Genomic DNA, 24,818 nt, shown 5'->3' with positions numbered 1-24,818 from the left:
CATGTGAGTATGTCATTGAGTTATTTGCTGAATTATCCTCCAAATGATCATTTGTGTCCTGTTCTCTGGCAGCCTACATTATTGTGGTTGAATAGGGGACAGCTTCCTGTTCCCTGCAACTGGAAGGCAGTTTAAATACATCACACCTGTAAACAAAGCTAATTGACATCTATAGAGTAACCCAAAGAAGGCAAGGATTCCCCAAGAGCAGTGCCCCCCATCCCAGGAGGTATCCAAGCAGAGTCAGAGACCAAATAGAAATTTCATAATCAAATGGGTGGGGAGATGAGAGAAAGGACTTCAGTTTTCTTTTCTGTTGTAAAAGTTGGGGATTCTGTGACGTATAGGAGCAAATGCTACTCAGGTGTGAGTAATACTACTTGTTGTTTAAGACTAATTACACACCAGGCACTGTGCTGAATACTTTACTTCAGTTGTTTCATTTAATCCTGACATATAACAAAAGGCAGCCCTGTACCCCTTTCACATGGTACTATATCTGAATATCTGCAGACAGGGAACTGAGGCTCGGTGCATTGGAGAAACAAGATCCCACAGCCTGTATGTGCCAGGCTGGGTCTGAGGGCCCCAGAGTCTGTGCTTTGTACCTCTGCGGGGTGCTTCACCCACACAGGGGCAGAAGATGCAGCAACTACCTCATACAGGAAGCTTACTGGGCCGCACCCGGAACCATGCATCTTCCTCTAGCCACCGTTTTTCAAGGGTCTGTGCACAAAGACAGAGGAGAGTCTGGGGTGATGGAGCTGGGAAAACAGGAGTTTAAGGCTGAAAGGTCAAAAGGCTGCTGTACTGAGACCCTGAGAAAGGTGATCAGAGGGTAGAGCACTGGAGCTTTGGTTTCCTAAGAGGGGCTTTCCGGGGAAGGGAAGTTCTAGCCGAAAGTGTTTCTGTTCCTTTGAGCCACAGCTTTAGTTCCTCTGAGAGACCTTGGCTGGGTGCGATGCTTGAGGCCAGAGCCAGCCCCTATTCCCCTCCGCACCATCCCAAACCCCTCCTGGCAGGGAACCATCATCTCTGAAAACTGAGCTGTGCCCCTGGAGGCCCTCCCCACCCCCCACCCCCGCCAGGCTGTTCTCGAGCCAGCCTGAGTCACCTAGGGCTCTCTGGCTACTTACAGAGATTAGACTCAGCAGAAGGTGGGAGAAAAATTCAAGAGACTTGGCATCACCCCCCACCCCACCCTGTCTCTGTCTCTCTGTCTCTCTCTCTGTCTCTCTCTGTCTCTCTCTCTCTCTCCCTCCCCCCCCCAACCCCCGCAGTCCCCAGCGGTATTTGTTCTCAGAGAGGCCCTGGGAAGAAGGATGGTCACTTTCCTTTTTCCCCCGCAGATAATTGAAGAGAAGTAAGAAAGTACCTGTGTTTGAAGGCAAAATGACGACAATTAATCTCTAAGAACAGGGCCTCACTGTTAAATTCATTGGAGAAACAACTTCAAGAGTTTAACGACAATCAAGAGAATGAAATTTAATTAAGAGAAATAGTAATTAAATCGGGAAAGAAGTTTTTGCAAAGGGGATGGTGCAGGAAATTAAAACCAGTAATGCTGAAAAATGTGGTGGGCAGAGAGGGGGGTGCACTTAGTGGAGAAGAGGGAAGAGCAGACAGAGCAAGGCGGGTTGGGAGGTACAGAGGGTTTGGCACCAAGGCAAGGTCTTTGGAAATTGGTCTCCTTGAGAGACCAGGTGTCTGGCTCTTCCAATTTGGGCCTAAATAGGCCACCTCCTAATGGGGACAAGCTCTCCCTCAGGAAAATAGAAGTATCTAGTTGGATAAAGTATAAAAAAAGCTGTGGACTTGAAGTAGGGTGACCAGGTGTCCTGATTTTGCCCAGGACCGTCTCAGTTTTAGTCATCAGAGTGCCATGCTCTAGGAAACCCGCAGTCGAGGGCAAACTGGGACTGCTGGTCACACTAACATAGAGGCAGATACCCCTGGTTCCCAGGTCTGCTGTGCAGTCAGGAGCTCCATAATGCTGGGTGAGTCACTCCATCTCTGTGGGCCTCAGCTTTCTCACCTATGAAATGAGCTGTCCTGGGCACCTCAAAAGATTAAAGAAGTTGCTCTATGGCAATGTCTAGAACAATGTGCATGAAGAAAAGCTTGATAAATGGGAGTTGAACTGAACAATATCAATAAAGAAAACATAAAATATTAGCAAACACAACCCAACAACACATTAAAAGGTAAAACACCTCAGGGATTCCCCAAGACCACCCACATGTTCGTTGATTTTCTAGAATGACTCACAGGACTCAGCACATAGTTGTACTCACAGCACGACTGAGGTTTATTACAGTGAAAGGATACAAAATAGGATCATGGAAGGAAGAAGACACAGGTGAGTTCTGGAGAAATCCATGCAGGCTTCCTATACTCTTTCCTTCCTGTGAGGGACACATCAAGGATGATCCTTTCTCTGGCAGAGAAGAATGCAACCATGTGTGCGATGTTTCTGCCCAGAAAGCCCGTTAAAGACTTAGTGCCCCAAAATTTTATTGGCAGTGGTTGCCTAGGCACAACTACCAAAATTCCAGACTCTCAGAAGGAAAACTCGTGTACAGGAGAAATCACATCATCAATCAGCCTTAAATGCCAAGTCTGCAGACCACGAGCCAGGGGCCAACCTTGAAAACTGACCTCTCTAAAAATAGCAGTGTTCAGCCTGCTATGTTAACTCTTTTCATTACAGTGACAGAGTGGAGCTCATTCTAGGAATGCAAGGATAATACACAAAAGTGAAAACTTGACTCTGGACACCGAAGCTGCTGTATATACCCTCAAATCCTGGCTGGGTGTGCCAGGCCTTCACTGGTCCAGGCTTATGGTTACTGTATGAATGCCATCCACTCTGCTAAACAAGCTCTGGTCACTACCAAATTCCCTGCCAAGAATTTACCACCAACCAAGGTCTTCTTGGTCTTGAGTCAGAACACTGGGGTTTTCTCAGTTCACCATGACATAAACAAGTCTCTGGACAAAACAATCCAAATAGAAATCGTGCTCGCCTTGTGCATGAAATAGGCCATATTTACATTTACATTAAGGCTATCCACTTCCAGTGACCCAAAATGCTTGTGTTTCCAATTTGGGGCACCACCTTTCTCAAGGTTAAGTTACCAGAGCAATGAATCAAAGTTTGCTGATTTCTTGCTGTGCAGGAGAGGTGTTACAAAAATAGAAGTCATTCAAGCTAGTGGTGGGGAAGGGTTTCTGGAGTTCAGAGATCAAGAGGTTCCACAGCTGCTGCAGATGTGAGAGAACTAGGAAGACAGGAGGGAGGGTGGTCACTGAGGGGCTTCCCTGGTGGCGCAGTGGTTGAGAGTCCGCCTGCCAATGCAGGGGACACGGGTTCGTGCCCCGGTCCAGGAAGATCCCACATGCCGCAGAGCAGCTGGGCCTGTGGGCCATGGCCGCTGAGCCTGCGCGTCCGGAGCCTGTGCTCCACAACGGGAGAGGCCCGCGTACCGCAAAAAAAAAAAAAAAAAAAAAATCACTGAGAATTACGGACTAGCTTCCCCTTTAGTATGTATTGGTTTGCTAGGGCTGCCATAACAAATACCACAAATGGGGCAGCTTAAATGATAGAAACATATTGTCTCACAGTTCTGGAGGCTAGAAGTCCAAAGTCGAGGTGCTGACAGGTTTGGTTCCATCTGAAGGCTGTGAGGGAAAGAGCCTGTTCCAGGCCTCTCTCCTTGGCTTGTAGATGGATGTTCTCAAGTTCACAAGGTGTTCTCCCTGTATGGCTGCCTGTGTCCAAACTTCTCCTTCTTAGAAGGATGCAGTTCATATCAGATTAGGGACCATGCTAATGTCTCAGTTTAACTTAATTACCTCTGTAAAGACCTCATCTCCAAATAAGATCACATCCTGAGGTATTAGGGGTTAGGACTTCAATATATAAATTTTGGAGCACACAAATCAACCCATAGCAACTTGGGAAAATGTAAACGAAAATCAGAATTACTTTTAAATAACTTTCATTGGAGGATTGTGTTTCTTTGCACAGTTTATTGTATTTGTACAAACAATAGCCCAGGAATATTTGAGCTGCTAGAACAGAAGAGAGTAATGGGAGGGTAGAAGGGAGGGGGACGGTCAAGGGAAGAGGAGAAAGAAGAAAACGAAAAGAAAAGGAGGAGGAGGGGAGTGGGAAGGAGGAAAAGAGGAAGAGCAGGGAGCAAGGTCAGACCACCAAGCCTGCACCAGGTTCAGAGACCAGTGAGAATGACAGCTCACCACTCACCTACATTTGTTTTAATTTCGGTTTACTAAATGCACCAACAAGAAGTGCAAAGGATGTGCACACATCACTACAAATGTTTGCTGGCCCCTCCCACCATCGCTTGTGTCTCATAGAAGTGTTCACAAGTCTGGAGGACCCGACAGCTCTCCCACAGTGGGACGTGTGCCGGCTAGAGCCTTTTACACCATCCGGATGGACAGACGTGGGGGAGTGCCAAGCCAGTATCTAATGGCCCACCCAGTAAGGAAATCCCTGACAGCACAGTCATGAAAGACTTGCAGCACGTTTCATGTTTTTATTGCCTCCTGGAGCTGACTGAAGGTTTCAGTTCAGCAAGGCTACCGCAAAAGGAAGTCTGACAAGAGTTTGTTTTGCTCATTCAGGCAGCACATGCTCTCTGAAAAGAGGCACTGCCTTGAGTCAAAGAGAACTGAAGGGAGAACCAGGACCCTGCAGGCTCTCAGGGCCATCCACTCCACTGCCAGCTGGCCGTGCACACCACCAGGTCACAAATACACAAAATGCAAAGCCACCCACGGCAGGTGGATTTCCCCAGATGCAGTGCAGAGACTGCAGAACAAATAGCACCATGGTTAAAGCTTCAAAGAGAAAGGAGGACAAAATTAACACACTTGTACCTGAGATGGGCCTGGAATAAACCCCACCGTGTGACTCGTGTTTTAGAGAGCTGGGACGCCTGGTCTGGGGCTAGCCACATCTGCCGTGGAGCAGAAGCAGATGACCCTGAGGTGATTCCAGTGCATGCTAAACTTTGAGAACCCCTGTTTAAACTCTACAGCCCAAACCAGTTTAGATGGGGCCCTGGGAGAATGAGCTTCAGTTTTCTTCCCAGCAACTACTGTCTATTAGAACAGCATGAGACCATAGGGACAGGCAAGAACAGGATTTCCCACCTGCATCGCCTATGACCAGCGTCAATAGGGAGGAAATCAATAGGGAGGAAAACAGGTACTTTGCAGGGCTAATTTAACCCTCTTATGTGTAATTCAAGTTCTTCTCGTGTCTTCATTTGCTTTGTGAGGTACACACTTCCAGCCCTTTACCCAAATGGAGTGATTTAGACTGTGTATGACTACACCTTTGATTTCTATTCAGTTAATTTGCATGTTTTATTTTATCTTTAGCATGGGAAGGAGACCTAGTTGCCAGAGCGGCCAGGAATAGTATTTAAAAGTTTAGCCTTTACTTTAACACTAGTTGGTCAATCTCTCTGTGTTCTTGGCTCACCTAACATTTGTGTTCACAAGAATGCAAAACAGTGCAGTTCTGCTGGCTGCTTCTCCCTATTTTGTCTCTCCGTCAAGTCTTATGAACTTGTTGACTTTCTCCTAAATTTACTAACATTATTCATTTTATTTTTACTAGCTAACCTTGCTGCTTTTACTCCTCTCCCTTTCATTAACACTGCCCACTGAGCAAAGCCCATCACTTGGTTTACCTCGTTCCAGAGTCTAGCCTCCAGAGAGGTCTGCTGGCTTATGCAGAGGCCCCAAATACGGCTCACAGTGCAGTTCGGAGGTGGAGCCCTGGCCTGGAAACAGGAAGCCTGGTTCTGGCCTCTGCTCTGCTACAGACTTGCTGTGCAATCTTGGGCAAGCCCCTCCTCTCTGGGGCCCCAGAACTCTGTTGTACAATGGGAAGAACACAGTGAACTCTCAGCCCTTCCAGCTAGAGTATCTCAGGGTTCCCCAGTCTTCCTCCGTTATACAAGTGGCCATACAGTATAGATTTCCTGGAAGGTAGTTCCAGTTCTGCAATCCCTGGCACCATTTCCCACACACCATGAGCATACTGGTTCTTAAACTGTGGTCCCAACTACTGATTTCACCAATAGTTGAGGGGCTTTTGAGGGGGGTCCCTGCCTGGTTTCTCCATAATCACAGTTATGTAGGACTTGTAGCCCCAGTAGCCCCAAGTGGGACTAGGATCCTAACATCCAAATGCCTAGCCTTTTTAAGCAATGAGTCACCTCACCAGGTCATTTCTAAAACCCCAGTAGAAAGGCATATCACACAGTAATCAGTGTTTGTTGAATGAATAAACTACACTTTCTCTACAAACACAAGAGTTCCATAGACTGAACAAAGCTCAGGACTGAAATAGAGAAACCAATTCCTTCTGCAGAAACAAAACCTCAAACTGAAGCTATTTAATGTCTGGAGTACACCAAATGATGGCGCTTTTCTTGCAGTTGTGTTATTTTTAAAGCTCTGTGTGCAAGCTCTATTGTTGTGACACCCTTCCCTAGCCCTCAACCCAAATACTTAATAATCCTGTCTGTGTGACTTTAGTGTGTAAGTCAGAGATCTGGAGTTAAATCCCAGCCCTTCCACTTACAAGCTGAGTGGTTTAAACTTCACTTTCCTCTTGTGTAAGATGGGACAAATAGTAAATTCCTCATTAGGTTGTTGATTTAATAAGAAACCTACATCTCCAAAATTACTGAGAATAAGCACGTGTTAACTGTTAGCTAATTAACAAAGCAACTCTTGGATCTTCTCATTTAGTCTTCCTATTTGGTGGGAATTTATCATATCTATAGTCATTTACAGCTAAGGAAAATGAGACCCAAAAAACAGAGGTGAGACACCCATGATCTCACAACTGGTAAATGGCAGCGCCAGCAGTTGAACCCAGGTCAGAAACACTTCCAAACCTGGAAGATGGGGTAGTAAGTGCAGTAAGTTTAGACCTCCTAGTAGAGTCAAACAAACTTGGTCCTGGACGGAACTCTCCTCCTGCAGCACTTGAGGGGAGGGGCAGTGCAGCTCTGGAGTTCCTGTGCATAGGAACACCACATACTGTACAGTATTTCCTGTTGAATGAAGCCAGCTTTGTAGACATTTTCATCCATTTTAAGTTGATGCCAACATTTGCATTTCAGAAGGTTTTTTCCAATTCTTCCTATGAGGACATTAGCACCTGGAAAAAAAAAGTGGAGTCTAGGACAGATGTGAAAGCAGAAGGTATATAACATGTTTCGCCTCTCCCAGGAATAGATCTTTTCTCATCTCCTCTTTTACTGGAATGTGTTCAAGGCACTGTTGGGCCCAGAGATCTTAGTCTTTCCATCCCTCACTAGCCTCAGGGACTCTTGGGCACTTTCCCTAATATGGTTGTTCCCTGGTGACTTAAAAGGCTCAGCTCAAATTGCAGTTATAATGTAATTCACTTTCCCAGTTTTAATCACTTAGAGCTTCTATTCAGCATGTGCTGGCTGTGTCCATTCAGTAATGGCTAGATTTTAGCCCATAGTCAAGGGAGCTTGAGGATTCTTTGGGCCCAGGTAGCCTCAATGCAGGTCAAGGTCTAATTTGTTAAGTTTTTGAAATTACTATAAATGGCTCATGATCCCCTAGGACTCAAGAAACAACAGTCTAGGAATCCCTATTTAAAAAGAAAGGAACATAAAATGTGATATATACATAAGTGGAGTATTATTCAGCCTTAAAAAGGAAGGAAATTCTGACATATGCTAAAACATAGATGAATCTTGAGGACATTATGATAAGTGGAATGAGTCAGTCACAAAAGGAAAAAAATATGATTCCACTCATATGAGGTACTTAGAAAGTCAAATTCATAGAGACAGGAAGTAGAATGGTGGTTGCCAGGGGCTGAGGGGAATGGGGAGGGGGAGTAGAGTTATTTACTGGGCTTAGAGTTTCAGTTTTGCAAGATGAAAAAGAGTTCTAGAGATGGATAGTGGTGATGGCTGCACAAAAATCTGAATGTATTCAATACCACTGACTTGCACTGTTTAAAAACTGCCAACGTGGTACTTTTTATGTTATGTGTATTTTACCACAATTTTTAAAAATTGGAAAAAAAGAAAAAGAGAGAAAAAGGAACAGCTTGAACACTAAGACTCTCAGCTATGGTATTAGCATTGTCTCATCAGAGCCAAAAACAGCTACATAATAAATGTTGTACATTTTTATGCCCAACCCCCAATTTTCCTTCTGCTAAATGAAGCATCTTGCTCTGCCACTGAAAACTAGCATTTTCTTATAAACTATTAGATCAGAAAAGTCAGTGACTTTCAGCAATCAGTCCACTAGAGACCACTGCTAAGCAAAGGAGGCTAACAGCAGCACTGTGCAGTGAGGAGAGTGCACCCCTTACAACCAAATAGCTCCAAGTGGCTTCAGCTTCTCCCCCAAAGAAAAACAGTCCCCTCCCGCACAGAAGCAGATTTCTTTTCCAAATTAAATGTGTAACTTTTAACTGTTATTAGTACTGTCAACATGAATATCACAAAAAAAAATTCCATTATAGATACTATCATCTTTAATTTCTTCCAAATGAAATTGAGACTTTTTCCTGACTTTCAAAATGAAGATACTTATTTCATGCAATAATGAATTCCCAAGATCAAAGGGAACCAGTTTTTCATCATTTTTTTCCCCAATAATTTGCCATCTGTTAGGATTTACAAGAGCACTCACCCATATATAGCCCTAGGAAATAATTTTTAAAGATACATACTTTCACCACTTAAATTTGGCACTTTGCACCTAAAATTACTTTTCAGCCAGGATTTAAGAAAAACACTTATGAAACTGTTCTAGAAATTTTTTAAAATAGGCTTAGAGAAAGATGTTTCCCAAATTATCGATTTTTTAAACTAATACACCTCTTCATCATTTTGTGATTTGGCTGGACAACTAGGGCGTTTTAAATGGATCTCAATCTTTAGAAATTGTGGCTTAGAGTCCTAGACTCCTGGAGTGCACACCGTTGAGCTAGTCTTGGTATTTCCTATGGTCTACCAGAAAGTGAATGCTCATACCCAGAAGGCAGTATAAGCTAAGTGAAACTTCAAAAATTTTTACTTTTGGTTGGAATTATATCAACTCAGTTTAGAAATGATATCTCACACTGATTATTAAGGTCTTTAATTTTCAAAATGAAAACAGAATTTTATTTAAGAAATCCAATTTATCAAATGAATTCTTTCAAAAGGGGTTTAGCAACAAGTGATAAATAGATTGAAACCCCTCATCTACACCCACAGAATTAAGAACTGACAGAAAGAAGAGGCACAAATATTATGTATGTTTTAGAGACAAAGAACAGAATGAGCAAACATTTCATCGAAGATTTCTGGATGATTTCTATGACGATTCCGCTGGGTACCAACTGCCTTTGAACACAGATCTGCCTGATGGAGTCATAGGCACACTCCCTGAAAACCATAGAACACCCAAAATAACAATGACCAAGACAGAGATACCTAGAAGAAAACAAGCCAGGGCCACTGACAGTATCGTGCATTTGAATGCCTACACGGTCATATAAGAAACTGTCAATCCAACCAAAAAAAACAATCTCCAAAAAACGCTTTCTACATATTTACTTGTAAATCTAAAGGCAGAGAGATTAAGGGCCCTAGCAGCCAGGCATAAGCAATGAGATTTGGTATATGAATTTAAAAGTTTATTAGCCACAGGAAAAAAAAAAATGATTCCTTAAAATCAATTTGCATTAAGTTCCCTGTAAAACAGTAAGCTTACAGAAAATTTCTTTCTCATGAACAGAAAATCACTATGCTTTTGGTCCAAGATATGTTGGGTTTTTTTCCTTTCTTCTTCAGATGACAGACAGATGGATGTAGCCGAATCTATGAACGAGTGTACTTGCCCCAAATGTGCAACATAAATACAGAAGCGATGAACAGAAGACTCATAACCAATACTGGAACAGGGCCACTGGAAATAAGAAAAGGCAGGCTTAGTTTCAGTAATAATACATTATTATATTTGTAATATTAAAGACTGCCTACGGGAAAAGGGAGGGGAAAGCACCTAAGATCCATAGAAGAATATTACTTACATCACTTAAAAATATTCCAAAAATTATTACTGTGGATATTTTGAGGGTGACAGCATTGCAGTGATTTAGAAAGGAGGAATCCTTATCTTTTAATGAAACATACTAAAATATATACAAAAGAAGGATCTAATGTCTTAGAGACACTAGTCTCTTTAATTTCGTGCATTTGATATTCTCCATAATAAAAAGTAATTTTAAAAATTTCCCAAACTCTTTAAGTGCAAATGATCCAATTACCAAACTATTATTTCAAATTAATATTTAAAGACAACCTTCGTCGTCTAACTACAATGAACTAGGCATAACAAAAGAGGAATATCCCATTATAAGTTATGAAGCATTTTCAAATATATGATCCCATATGATTAACAAACTCAAGACACAGGCAAAACAAATATTAACCTTATGAAATGAGAACACAGAGCCAGAATGGAAAGGAGGGGTCTGAACTCAGGTTTTCTGATTCCACACATAGTGCTCATTTTACTGCTTTAAGGTTCCCATATTTAGGGGAGCAAACATTCTAGGCAACATTAATTAAGTTTGATTTATATTTAGTTTACTGTAGAAAGGAATTAGATTTTACTCATCAGCCCTTCCCTAAATCAAATGCTTTCCAGCTTGAGAATTAGTACATGGTTTTCTTAAAGTTAGAACTCCTTGATTTTACACAATCTGTCAATGCTAATGTCAGTCAAAGGCCTCGTCTTTTTGACTCCGCTTGCCAACAACAGTTTTGGAGAATTCAAGATGTCACTTCACCTCCCAGATACACCTGGGGGTGGACACAGGAAAAGACCCCAGGAATCTTTATAATCAGGGCAGTAGAGTAACCCAGCTGAGAAGGAGGTAACAAGAGTCCACTAGTGGACAATAATCAATGCACGGAGATCCAAGTCCTTGCTACACTATTTTGTTCTTCCAAAATTTGTCCAATTGTGGGAGTAAACAAACTTATAAGTACCTAGGAAGAGATCTTCATCACGATGCACTGGATCATACTGCCTTACTTTAAAGCACTGTTAGGTAACATCAGCCATAAAGCATAAAGCTGAGAGTGCAGTGCTTAGAGTCCAAGCGCTGGAGTCTGGAAACCAACTCTGTCCCTCACAAGCTGTGACTGTGGCCCTGTGACTCACCTTCTCCAAACATCATTTTCCTCATCTGTAAAGTGGGGATAATCACAGCACCTTTCTCATAGGGTTGCTGAGATATTAAATATATTAACACACACAAGGTGTAGGCTTCTAGTAAGCTCTCAGGAAATGCTACTATTATCAACCTAAAAAAAAATTCTAACTCCCAAGAAGAGCCAACAGTAAGCTCCAAGATGGTACCTGACTGCTCCAAGATGTGGATTTGAGGATACAATTTCCCAACTATGTCCCTTCACCAAAAACCTCTCTCTCTGGTATGATGAGACTGTGGTTTATGACACTGCAAAGGAATAGCTTCTGTCGATTCCTAGGACTCACAACAGCAGCAAGCAAGCCTGGCTACACAAGAGCCCAAAGGAAGAACAAGCCAGATTCAACCACAAGAGAACAGTTGTTTCACCACCTCGATAAGGGTTTAAAATGTTGTCCCCTGGATACCCTGAAGAGCAAGGGGCTTCAAACTTTGTCTCCGAAATACTCAGAAAAATTATCTCTAACAAGGACCAAAATGCTGCCAACTCACACATCCCCAACCCCAAGAATTACTTCCTGAAATACATTCTCACATTGTAAGTCTTCGTCATAACCGGGGGGGGGGGGGGGGGGGGGAATCAATAAATAAAACAAAACATCAAGAATTCTAGGGAAGTCTTTCTAAATTAAATTTGTGATCTAAATCAAGCTACTGGTCAAGTTAATTAAACTAATCCAAATAAATCTGATTTTGTCTCTGTAACCAAACAGGCAGAATGGAAAGAGCGTGGAATTTAAGAGTCCCAGAATATCTGGTTCCAGCTCTTGCTGGCTGTTTGTCTTTGACAAGTAGCTTTGCCTCTCTGAATCTGAGCTTCTGAACCTGAGGTGCTATACGAATGAGAGCTGCTGTCATTATTCCAATTCCTCATCCACTGGATTCAGTCAGGAAACAGCTGTAAGCAGTGGTGTCCTGGAGCCTACCTGGTCAGAAACCTGTGGGATTAGGTTTCACAGTACCAGAAAGCGAGGTGCGGCGTGGGGACAGGGGTTCCCCCAGATGCCCATATCCCATCACCTAATGAGCATTCCCAGGTCTAGAACTTGGGAAGTGATAGGGGTCCAGTCACCACCCACCAACAGCAAGGAGGCCAAAGAACTTTTGGTAACACAGCCTAATGCAGAAACTCCCATTAGACTGCAATAATATCAGCTTATGCCTCCAGGAGAGCTTTGAAAAATCACCTAGCTCCTATTCAAATGGTTACTCCTGTATTTCTCAGTGTGGGACAAGAACACCAAATGAACAGCGATTTCACCTAATTAAATCGTTTTCCCTCCAGTTCTCTCTATTCCCATCATTTATTCTGACAGAGCCACATGAAGATGTTCCCTTGCTTTCACTCAAACCATGAACAGATGTCATTCCAGGCCCTAAACTAATTGGCTGATATATGGACAAACCAAACCCCGCCCACCTGGCACAAAGGAAGCTGTTGTGTATTACAAATCTCATCAAAGCAAATACCACTGGTGGCAGAGAGTGAGTGCTGCCAAAGGGCTCTGTGATTCTGGACAGAAACACAAGGTCTGCTCCCAGAACTTACACTTTGAGCCCCGGTGAATCTTCTGTGTAGAATCGCCACATCCCCCCAGTGCCTGCTGAGGTCGTGCGGCCTGCGCTCCTAGTTCCGCAGCTGGCATTTTTCCTGTGAGAGAAAAAACGTTACAAATGGCCTTTTCTTGGAAACCCTTATCAGAGCATTATAACATATGCTACCATTAACTGGTAAAGAACCAAAAAAATGAACTTTTTCTTTGCTAATACCTCCTTGCCTTTGCTTGGTTTTACTCCACTGATCATAACCACTAAGAACTGAGTACCCGCCATACACTGATGCATACAATAACCCAGAAAAGTAGTTACCATCTCCATTTTATAAATGAGGAAAATGAGGCTCATAAAAGGTTAGGCAAAGTGCTGAAGACCACGTAGCCAGCAGGCAGCCACGCTCGGCTGTAGACCGAGTTCTGACTTGAGCCCATCCACTTGCTCACACATATGGGCAGCTCATTTGGACAGTGCACTTCAGTTTCACTTCACATGTATTTTTGTGAAGTCAAGTAAAAAACTCCTGCTTAAAAACACCCTGAATCCATATTACCTGATTTTTAAATGATTACTTTAAAATGTTTTAAAATTACTGTATTTTCTACAAAAAAGACAAAAAACATAAGTTGTAATTGTAATCCAAGTCTCAAAACAGAGTATATATTTTATGAAAAATTATTTTTCAATTTGTTTTCACTAGTTTGATATACTGACTATAGATCTTGGACAGAGGTAGGACGTGAAATAATGCAGGAAACACCCAACCAGAACTTGTCCCTCACGAGGGGATCAAGGCTTGTGAAGTGAGCTGTGTGGTGCAGGCAGCCCTGGCGCACAGAAGCAGCGAACAGCATTAATGCCCCTGACCAGGAAGGAAGCCAGGGAATCCTTTCCCTCCTCTCCTCGGTCACTAGGAAACCCTCCCCAATGGCTGTTCTCGCACACAGCACTCCTCTAATCGCACTTCACTTCTCCCCTCAGTGCGAAACTGGTACCACGTAAAAATAAGTACTAAGTGTGAGACAGGTCAGAAGAAACCTTCTTCAGCCCATTTTTCACCAACTCAGAAATTCTAGGGAAGGGGAAAGGAAGAGAGAGAGAAAGCCCTGTCCCATCACCACCCCTCACCATTAACCAAATCCCAACACACCCTCCCTCAAAATCCCATTCCAGTTATCCGTGGACTGCTGGTTATGGATTTTTGAAAAAAGATGGGGATACAGGGAGAAACCAAAAGTAAATACCCTATCCCCACCATCGCTTCTTGCCTCCCAACTCTGGTTCCTAATCCCCACCTCACCCTACCACAGATTTTATTCCACACTCTGAATGCAAGAAGCACTGGTCTAGAGCTCAGGGAGCTTGCCCTGCTGCATGGAGTGGGAGAGTAGAGTCCCGGTTCCAGTGTGGGCTCCAGCAAAAAGAGCTGTGTTCATGCTAGAAATCTAAAAACAATTAGTGTCAAACGATTTCGATGTACTGTACTAAAAAGATTACATTTCAGACACATTAATTATGGGCTACATGGTCACCTGGGAACTTGTAACTCCATCTGTATGACTGTTTCTATGGGAAAACTGATTGTAAACTGTACAGGGATTTACAGAGTAATTCATACACTTACAAGAGCTTTCACACACAGATACACATCATCTAATTGGTGGAGTAGGTACGTGAAATCTTCCTCGTTCATAAAAAGGAACTTGAGCTAGATGATAAACCCAATGTGGACATAGTAAGTCATCAGCTGAGCCAAGACTAGGACCCAGGTACTTTCTACTATTCCCACACCCACCCAACTCCAGTTCCTGTCTTCAAAATCTCCAGGAGCCCCCAAGGAATCAGTCTGTGCTCTTTGAAGATTTCTTACATCTGCTGGCACATGGACATAGCAGAGGATTCAGGGCACCTAGAAATACCAAAAATGTACTCAAAATACCTCCCATCCCCCCTACTGGGAAGCTAGGTAGAAGTTAACAGAGACCATTTTAATCTCCTAAATTCCTTTTTGGGGTCTATTTTACCCTTTCTTTCTGGCCACTGTGTAACTGCCTCCCTCCTCCTATACCCTAACACAATGGTTTTCATAACCAACCTTTAACATACTTTGTTCTAACATGGTGGTCTTCTGGCTGTTCCTCAAAGAAGCCAAGCTCATTCCCACCTCAGAGTCTTTACACTTAATTATTCCTCTTGTCTAGGAAGCCTATTCCTCCCCGGACCATTGCATAATTTGCTCCCTTGTCTCTTTTAGGTCTCTACTCACCTGTCACCTACTCTGAACACCCTATCCTCACCCACCCTCTAGTCTCCACACAACTTTATTTTTCTTCTTGGACTTACTGCCTGAAATTATCTATTTATTTGCCTTGTTTATGGTCTCTTACATCGGAATATAAGGTTCATGAGGTCAAACCCTAACTAGCTTGTCCACAGATACAGCCTCATGACTGGAACAGTGCCTGGCATGTACCCTCAATAACTATTTGATGACTTCCTTAATACCCCAGCTAGTCCATCACCTTACTATGCCTGATTCCCATTAATCCTGAACACTAGAGACTGTCATACAGAGTGAAGTCAGAAAGAGAAAAACAAATATTGTATATTAATACATATATGTAGAATCTAGAAAAATGGTGCAGATGAGCCAGTCTGCAAGGGAGAAATAGAGACACAGATGTAGAAAACAAACGTACGGACAGCAAGGGGGGAAAGCGTGGGGGTGTGTGTGTGTGATGAATTGGGAGATTGGGATTGACCTGTATACACTAATACGTATAAAACAGATAACTAATAAGAACCTGCTATATAAAAAGAAATTCAAAAAAAAATCCTGAACACTGCAGCATTTTACGGCTTTATAGTTTACAATGTGTTATTGCTCCTTTTCATCCTAGCAACTTCCTCTTATACTGTAGTAACAGAGCAAGGACTCCAACCCTGGCCTGACCTTAAATCCCATACAGTTACTTCTCAAGGTTCTACTTCTATTACCTCATTGAACATGGAGACAGAATGCATATCTGTGGACTACATAATCTGCAGCACTATTATTAACTGTTAGCTTCAACTTTTTCTTACAGACTCACAAAAGAGGGAATATATTCTTGAACAGTCAATACCTATTACATTACACTCATGAAGTAACACTTAGAAGAGTGCCAAGATTCTAGAAGGGAACTCTGTAGGGTCTCTCAGTACATACAACCATGGTCTGTTGAGTTACACTGGCCCCAGCGGTAGTGAATTCTAAAAGACGACATCAACACCCCCAACTTGATAAGCTGCATCTGTCCTCAAATGTTTGTTTCTCCATTTCACTTGTGCAGCAGTTATTTCAGTTTTATTAAGTAGTTATTTCATGTATTTGATAAACACATGATTTCTCTCTTTTTTTAAGAGTTCTCAGATGGCCAAACTTCTCTGCCACAGTGTTACCAATTCTCCTTAACTAGACCCACTCCCCAAGGAACTGTACCGACAGGACAGGTTTTCCATTCCAGCACAAAGAATCTTTGAAATCCAGGGTGGGAACAAGACAGCACCCCAAGCCCAAATAACCTACACCACTGCCTGACACACTTTCCAGCTGGTCCATCCCAGCCTTACCTTGAACATCCTGATGACAGGGAACTCACAATCGTTCAGGGTCATCTTAGCATTTCTCCCAGTTCTACTGGAATTTTTTTTGCTCTAAGATGAAATCTGTCTCATGTAAGTTCAAATCATCAGTTTTAGATTTACCTACTGTAGCCAACAAGCGAAGTCTCATCCCTCTTCACATCCTTGAAAATAGTTTTCATGTATCTCTTCAAGGTCTTTTCCTCTCTAGATAAAACCCCCACTGATTCCGTCAGAAAAATCCCAAGATTAAGGATGGCTTGATTCCTTCCCTCACTCATTATTTATTGTGTCAGCCTTATGGTAGGATAGAGCTGATGGACAGTTTTTGTCAAAGTCTAATGAAGGAGATAAACGTGGAAACATAAATGCTATTAGAAGGGTATGAACAAAATGCTTGGGAGTAAAAGAGAAGACTAGTAGCTGCTGTTGCCTTTGGAGTCAGGGAAGGCCTCAAGTGGAAATAACCCCTGAGCCTAGTCTTGGAGAATATACACAAATGGCCAGAGGGGTGGTGGGTGGGGGTGTCTAGTGAGTTCAGAAAACAATAATAAGCTCACTATTGCTGGATCACAGGAGAGAGAAGAAAAGCGATTAGGCTGGGGGAAAAAAAAAACCCCACCACCAAGAGCTTTGGTAACCCTCTCCCCCTTCCCACTGTGTTTAAGTTCAGCAACAAGAAACTAACTAGCAGTGTGCCAGAATCAGAGCAGAAGATGCATTAGAGTGAAAATGATCTGGAGAGGAGGCGAGTTAGGTAGAAAATTCTCTAGATGTGAGAAACTGAGGGCTAAACTGAGGCAGTAGAAATGGAGAAGGAAAGAACGGATGAGAAGTTCTTCATGTACAATATAAACGTACTGGATAAAGACAGCATTAAAAGAATCCAAGATGACGCTGAAGTTCTGGCTTTGGGTGAACGAGTTTACGGCAGTGCTTTATGGACGTAGGGAGATATAATTGGGGGTGGGAGCTGAGGTGAAAGGAAAGACTGAGCTGCGCATTAGACGAGTCATGTTAGACCGAATGTGTATGGGACTGCCAGGTGGAAATTGAGTGGAGAGCTCAGGTCTAAAGACACCAGTTTAATGACGTCGGTTTTCTCAATGCTGTCTATGACCTTACTCCAGTTCAACTTTCCTTTTTCAAGAGTGGTACTCAAGGCTGAACAATGTGAAGAAAATATTGCTTCCCTCTCGAGACGCAAAAGACCAAGAAGTCTTTAACTACCCCTACAGCCACATCACAGGCAGCTCGTTTTGCCCTTATGAATCTTAACATCCCGGGATCTCCTTCTCAGGACCAACGAATTCTTGGGCCCTGTCCTTCGGAGCCCACAGCCGAGAGGGTCGCAGGATCCTTACCTCTGCCGGACTGTGGATCCCGCCGCCCGGGCGGCCACTGCTTTGCTGGGAGAGCGCCCTGAGGAGCCCACGTTAGTGCCACTGGGCGTCGGACCAGGCTGTAGAGGGAGACAAGGAGAGAGACTGGTGAGCGCCGAAGGCCGGCCCCCAGACCCCAGGCTCTGACGGCCGAGACCGCGACATGAACGGGGGGCTGGGGAAAACAAGGGAGCCGCGGAAGCAGGACAAAGCGTAAGGCAGGAATCTCGGCGCCTGGGAGAAGCCGGGACAAGGAGGGACGGCTGGGGCCACAAACCATGCTGGAGACAGGAGGGTGGCAGGAAGCTGAAGTGGAAAGCGAAGAAGCGGTGGAGCCCAACGGCCGGAGGAACTGAAGCCCAACGGCCGGAAGAACTGACTCAGGTCCCGCCCCCAGACCTGCTGGCAGGGTCCTCGCTGACTCCAGGGACGCCTGGGCTGTCCTACGATATGACTGTAGGAATTTTGCAAGAGGAGACTCTGTGAGCTGCTGTATGGGAATTACAGACCTCATGTATTTTTTTCCTTTGCATCACAGCGTCCTTCCTAGAGTCCAGTCTCAACAAATGGGAGGATCTAGCCATGGTGAGACAAGAAATTTCCTCCGGCAGTTACTAGGTACCCACAGATACACGCTGACGTGACCTAACCGACGCACGCGCCGCGGGGCGTGGTCGGTCCCCGTCTAGGGCCAGCTGGGAAGGTGGAGAAAGGAGCATGCGCGAAAGCCCTTAAGCGTGCGAGGTGAAGGTGCGGCTCCCGGGCTATGGCGGAGGAGCAGGGCCAAGATGAGGACCTGGGTCCTAAACCGTCCGTGCTGTTTCTGCACCCTGACCTGGGTGTGGGCGGCGCCGAACGGCTGGTTGTGGACGCAGCGCTGGCGCTGCGGGCGCGCAGATGTAGCGTGAAGATCTGGACGGCGCACTACGACCCCGGCCACTGCTTCGCGGAGAGCCGCGAGCTGCCGGTGCACTGCGCCGGGGACTGGCTGCCTCGCAGCCTGGGCTGGGGCGGCCGCGGCGCCGCGATCTGCGCCTACGTGCGCATGATTTTCCTGGCTCTGTACGTGCTGTTCCTTAGCGATGAGGAGTTCGACGTGGTAGTGTGCGATCAGGTGAGGTGGCCACGACCGGCCCTCGCCCCCCCTCTTTTTCTCACTACGGAAGGCGCGCCGCATGACCTCTGCTGACCTCTCCCTGTGTGTGGTTCGGAAAGATCGGAACTGATCTGGAGAGATCAAAGTGGGAGTGAGACTTTGGTTCTCAAACTTTAGTGTGGACCCGTTAAAGTGGCAGATTGCCTGGCCCCACCCTCAGGTGTTTTCATCCTGGGCCCCTGAGGTGGGGCCCCGAAATCTGCATCTTCACTGGATCATCGGGAGCTTCTGAAGCATGTGGGCCTTGGTGCTCGCTCTAAGAAACGCAAGCATTAGAAGTCCGCCTTCAGTCATGTTTTGTATGTCTTCCCTGTTTTGCATTATTCCTTTTGACACTAGTTCCAAGCCACATGCATCCCACCGTAGCATTTGCTGTCAGGCCACTGCGCTCCTCAGCAGTGTCATGTGTTTAATAAAACCCTAAGCTAAACATGTCATGTCCCTATTAAAACTTTAATATGGCTCCCCATTAGTCTTTGGAGAAAAGTCCAGGCTCTTTACCTTGGTAGATAATGCCCACCTGGATCTGGGCTCTAGCTATTCTAGACTCTTTCTGTGTTTGGGGTATTTTTCCCAAAAAAATATTTATTTTAAAAAGTAACACCTACTCAGGACTAAAAATTCAAATAATAAAGACTAGAATGTAAAAGCCCCATTCCAGTTCCACTCCTTAAAGACAGCCATTGTTAACAGTTTCTTCAGTATGCTTTCAGAAATTGTCTGTGGCTATACCAGCATATGATGTCTGTTCACAGACACATCTTATTTGTAATAATTAGGATTATGACACACCTACTATTGGACAGCTTGCTCTTTTTCACCAAAAATTTTTACTTGGGACATCCTTACATATCAATATTAGAGATTCACTTCATTCTTCATAGTGGCTGGAAAATTTGCTTTTGTTAGACTGTACCATAATTTATACATTTTTCTGCTAAAGGACAGTATCAGTGTGACCAGTTTTTTGTGAATAGATCAGTTTTGTAATGAACATCTTTATGCCTTTTTTTTTGTACTTCTGCAAGCATGGCCTTTGAAATTCATAGAAATAAAATTGGTAGGTCAAAGAGTTGTACATCTTAAATGTCAATAGCTTTTGCCAAATTTGCCTTCCAAAGAGGTTCTGTCATTCTACCCTCCCACAGTGATAGAGCCTGTTACTCCATGCTTTTGTGCACATTGGATGTTATCAGCATTTTAATCTTTGCCAAACTAATAGGTGGAAATGGCATCACGTTTGTATTTGTATTTCTTTAATTATTACTTCTGAGTTACTTTTGATCATCCTTGCTTGTGTACAAGCTATTTCTTTTTGAGAAACGTGGGCATTTACCAAATATCCTGCATGTGTAAAATTAGTCAGTAAGCATGAGGCAGCTGAGACTGTAGTGGATAGAGAAAAAACCGAGCTTGGAAGTGGGAGACCTGGATTCAAGTTCCATATCAGCTATTTTCTAAGTAGTTTTGGATAAATCCCTCAATATCCCTAAAGCTCACCTTTTTCAGGTGTTAAGTGAGCCGGAGATTGACTTGTAAAGATTACCCAACAGGAAAGTCTCTAGTAATGATTCTGGCTAACATTTCAATAAATACTGAGCACATAGTGTGTGCTAAATTCTTACACGTTTTACATGCACGAGGGCATTTAATAATGACAAAAACTATATGGTTTTTTTTTTTTTTTAAACTGGAATTGTCACCAATTTACAGAAGAAGAAACTGAGGCCCAGAGAGAGAGAGGTATATTACTTGGTCATGGTCACACAGCTAGCTATTAGAGCTGAAATTCAAACCCTGTCAATCTTGATTCCAGAGCCTACACTCTAAACTACTGTAGTTCATTCATTCACTTCCGTAGGATGAGGAAGATCCTGGAGTGGCTCTGTCCAGTGTGGTAACCACTAGCCATAGGTGGCTATTGAGCACTTGAAATGTGGCTAGTCTGAACTGAGATGTGCTGTAAGTGTAAAATACGCATCTGATTTTAAAGATTTAATGTGAAAAAAAATAGAAGATCTCATTAACTTTTTAAGTGTTAGTTACACTTTGAAGTGATAGTATTTTAGATAAAATACATTAAAATTAATTTAACCTTTAAGAAGTTGTTAGTGTAGTTACTAAATTTTTGTTTCCATTGGACAGTGCTGTTCTAGAGGAAACCACTGGACTTGCAGCTTTAAATATTTAGCACATATCTAGAAACTGTCTACCAGCCTTCTGTACACCAGGCATTGTACCAGGTGAGAGTCTGGGGGCACACAACGCAGAACCAGACATTGCCCATGAAGGGCCCACAGACTAGCAGGCAGGGTAGGTATCTGTTTCTTTGATTTGGTTGAAGTTCAGTTGACCAGTCACTTCATCTGCTGTTGATTTTTGCTTTGGCTAGGTGTCTGCCTGTATCCCAGTGTTCAAGCTGGCCAGACGGCGTAAGAAAATCCTGTTTTACTGTCACTTTCCAGATCTGCTTCTCACCAAGAGAGATTCTTTTATTAAACGCCTATACAGGGCCCCAATTGACTGGGTAGAGGAATACACCACAGGCATGGCAGACTGCATCTTGGTCAACAGCCGGTTCACAGCTGCCATTTTTAAGGCAACGTTCAAGTCCCTGTCTCACATAGACCCCGATGTCCTCTACCCATCTCTGAATATCACCAGCTTTGATTCAGCTGTTCTTGAAAAGCTTGATGACATAGTCCCCAAGGGGAAAAAATTCATACTCCTCTCCATCAACAGATATGAAAGGAAGAAAAATCTGACTTTGGCACTAGAAGCCCTAGTAAAGCTGCGTGGAAGATTGTCATCCCAAGATTGGGACAAAGTTCATCTGATCATTGCAGGTGGTTATGATGAGAGAGTCCTGGAGAATGTACAACACTACCAGGAGTTGAAGAAAATGGTCCAGCAGTCTGACCTAGGCCAGTATGTGACTTTCCTTCGGTCTTGCTCGGACAAACAGAAAATCTCACTCCTCCACGGCTGCACATGTGTGCTTTACACACCAAGCAATGAGCACTTTGGCATCGTTCCCTTGGAGGCCATGTACATGCAGTGCCCAGTCATTGCTGTTAATTCAGGTGGGCCCTTGGAGTCCATTGTCCACAGCGTCACAGGGTTTCTGTGTGAGCCTGACCCAGTTGACTTCTCAGAAGCAATAGAAAGGTTCATCCATGAACCTTCCTTAAAGGCCACAATGGGACTGGCCGGAAGAGCCAGGGTGAAAGAGAAGTTTTCCCCTGAAGCATTTACAGAACAGCTTTACCAATATGTCACCAAACTGCTGGTATAATCAGATTTTTTTTTCAGGTCTTTATGCTGTGTTCATTAACATCACATTTGTAGATTGTTGACCCAGTTTTGAAACCAAAGAAAAAAAGCCTAGTATCTAGGGCAGAAGAGATTTTTTTTTTTTAACATACTTGAATCTTGAATCTGAATCACTTTCCTGTACCCCATATCTCCCAGTCTGCTTTTTTAGAAAAAAGTACTATCTTTTAGGCTGTAATAATTCTGAGTCTTACCGGTGTTGATTAAGATATAAACATGGTACAATTTCACATTCAGCAGAATATTTTAATTATATGTTCTCTAGATTTTTGCTCTACGTATAAATTTTGAGTTATATTGTGCCTTATTTGGTTTTAACACTTCAAGTGTATCATCATCAAAGTTGATTAATTTGGCTTCATAGTGTAATGAGAAGACACTTACTGTAGTTTCCAGAATCAGTCCACCTCAGTGTTCAGTGACCTCTGTTAGGAAATTTTTGTTAGTCGTACCTTTGCCTGGATCCATCGCAAGAATGCTTTGTATTTTTTTTTTTTAACAAAGATGATTTGTTGTGTTTTTGCACACAGACATGACAATAAATGATGTTTATCATAGGAAGAGACAAAATACTAGATTTTGGCCTCTGATCTATTGTGGTGGTGTTAGGACTGTAGACAGCCAAGCCTGAATCAGAAACTAGAGTAAACTGGACATTGGAATGAATGGCTATTGTCACGTGTGCAGTGTGCATCTTGGTTAGGGTTTGCTTCCTCGTGTTATCTGAGTCATTGGCTTCATTAATATTTGTGTTTTATTAAGTAAGCGCCTGCTAAGTGTAACACAAGTGCTTTTTATCCTTCAAGGCCTGCCTCATGCCACAGCTGTGAAGCTTTCCTTGACCCTCTGCCCAGCTCCAGAACTGGAAGTGATCTTCCCCCTCCATGTTCTCTGACCTTCTGGTGGCACTGACCAGTCTTAGAGTTCATTATTTACCTATTGGTCTAAGTACAAATAAACATAAAGGACTTTCCCACATATCCTTAAAGCTAAATTCATTTTCAGAAATAGCAAAGATCACTAGCCAAAGGTTCCACATTAATCAACTCTAAGAGCACAGACTTGAGAGCCTAACAGCCTGTGTGACTTTGGGCCAATTGCTTAATCTCTGGGCCTCAGCTTCTTCATCTGTAAAGTGGAGTAACTACTCTTGTACTTTCCTCATAGGGTGGTTGTGATAGATTACCATAATACGTGTAAAGTACTTAAAATAGTAGTCGGCACATAGTGTGGGCTATATAAATACTAGCTATTTTGCAATTTAGGGATATCAAAAATTACTGTCGAAGTTCCGTGTGGTTTTGTGCTGCACTACTATATTGTTCTTTGGGGTTCTTTAGAGCATGAAGTGTCAGGTTGTGATTTATCACGTCAGTCTATACCACAGGAGTATTTTATTTTATTTTATTAATGTTTAAATCACTACCAAATTTAATGTTGTCAGACTTAGTATTCATTAACATTTCATTACATTTGAAAAGATTGGATTCTCGCAGGAGCGTTTTAATGAAATGACATGACTACCAGTAAGGAGTTCACTAAAATGAGAGTGTCAGGTTTATTGAGTCTTTTATGGAATGAAAAGTTCAGTTGAGTTCTCTTTCCTTTGGCATTGTGAAAGCTTGCCATCCAGTAAAGTAGGTCATCCCATCTTTTGTGGCTTGGTGCATGTATTTCTCAGGGAACTGCAGCCTTTCCAGAAAGGCCTGATGGCTCTGACCACTGGGTTTAGGACAGACAGACTCAGTCATGCCATAACTCAGCCATAACTGATGCTTACCCATTCCTAGCACTGAAACTTTTGCCTCTTTGACCATTTTTATGCAGATCCTTACAAAATGGGCTACCTGGGTTCACGGGCCTTAAGTTTAACCTCCCTTCATTGTCTGAAGTCCCAGCAGGTGACAGTAAGACCACAGATCTGGAAAGGATGCAAAGCCCTGCCTGAGCTTCCAGCCTCTGGTGCATCTTGGACCTAGAATGGAGCTTTGCCCATAGGAGGTATTCACAGCTACCAGAACTAAGGTGAAGTTAGGGGAAATAGAAGCATGGAAGACTGAAGTGAACTGTCCAGGACCTTAACAGTAGTAATTCTTCTGGCACTTAACTGTGGGCCATGAGATAACATATCAGACAACTCATTTAATCCTAACAGTTCTATGAGGTGTCGGTACTCCTCCCTTTCGAGATGAGTGTGGTTAAGCAGTTGCCTGTGTCACACAGCCTGGAGGGATGGGCAGTGTCTCAAGGCTTTCTGATTCCAGAGTCCAGCCACTTCACCGTTCTTCAGTCGGCCTCCGCCCTGACCCTTCACTACACACACACACACACACACACACACACACACACGATGGAGGTGGGGCTGGAGGCATGTACTTAGAAAAGACATCCACTCACTCAGCTGATGGGGAGCAGTATTGCGGTTCTTCCTGTTTGGAAAGGATCTAATGACTAATAG

General features: G+C 43.5%; 2 protein-coding genes across 2 annotated transcripts; one reads left to right on the top strand and one right to left on the bottom strand.

Annotated features, from left to right (window-relative positions):
- Positions 1-9,173: 9,173 nt before the first annotated feature.
- Positions 9,174-18,267, bottom strand: SEC61B (SEC61 translocon subunit beta). The gene is made up of 4 exons (XM_059071034.2): positions 18,149-18,267; positions 17,854-17,951; positions 12,861-12,962; positions 9,174-9,999 (listed from the first exon to the last, which is right to left on the bottom strand). The coding sequence occupies exons 1-4, from the start codon at positions 18,149-18,151 to the stop codon at positions 9,912-9,914; spliced, it is 291 nt and encodes a 96-aa protein (XP_058927017.1). The 5' UTR covers positions 18,152-18,267; the 3' UTR covers positions 9,174-9,911.
- A 277-nt stretch (positions 18,268-18,544) lies between these two features.
- On the top strand, positions 18,545-23,340 carry ALG2 (ALG2 alpha-1,3/1,6-mannosyltransferase). Its single transcript, XM_059071015.2, has 2 exons — positions 18,545-18,985; positions 21,420-23,340. The coding sequence occupies exons 1-2, from the start codon at positions 18,638-18,640 to the stop codon at positions 22,320-22,322; spliced, it is 1,251 nt and encodes a 416-aa protein (XP_058926998.1). The 5' UTR covers positions 18,545-18,637; the 3' UTR covers positions 22,323-23,340.
- The last annotated feature ends 1,478 nt before the right edge of the window (positions 23,341-24,818 follow it).

Source organism: Kogia breviceps, chromosome 8, assembly GCF_026419965.1.
Source record: "Kogia breviceps isolate mKogBre1 chromosome 8, mKogBre1 haplotype 1, whole genome shotgun sequence".
NCBI classification, from domain to species: Eukaryota; Metazoa; Chordata; class Mammalia; order Artiodactyla; family Physeteridae; genus Kogia; species Kogia breviceps.
Note: the sequence above shows the minus strand (reverse complement) of the source record. Positions and strands in the feature narration are given on the sequence as shown.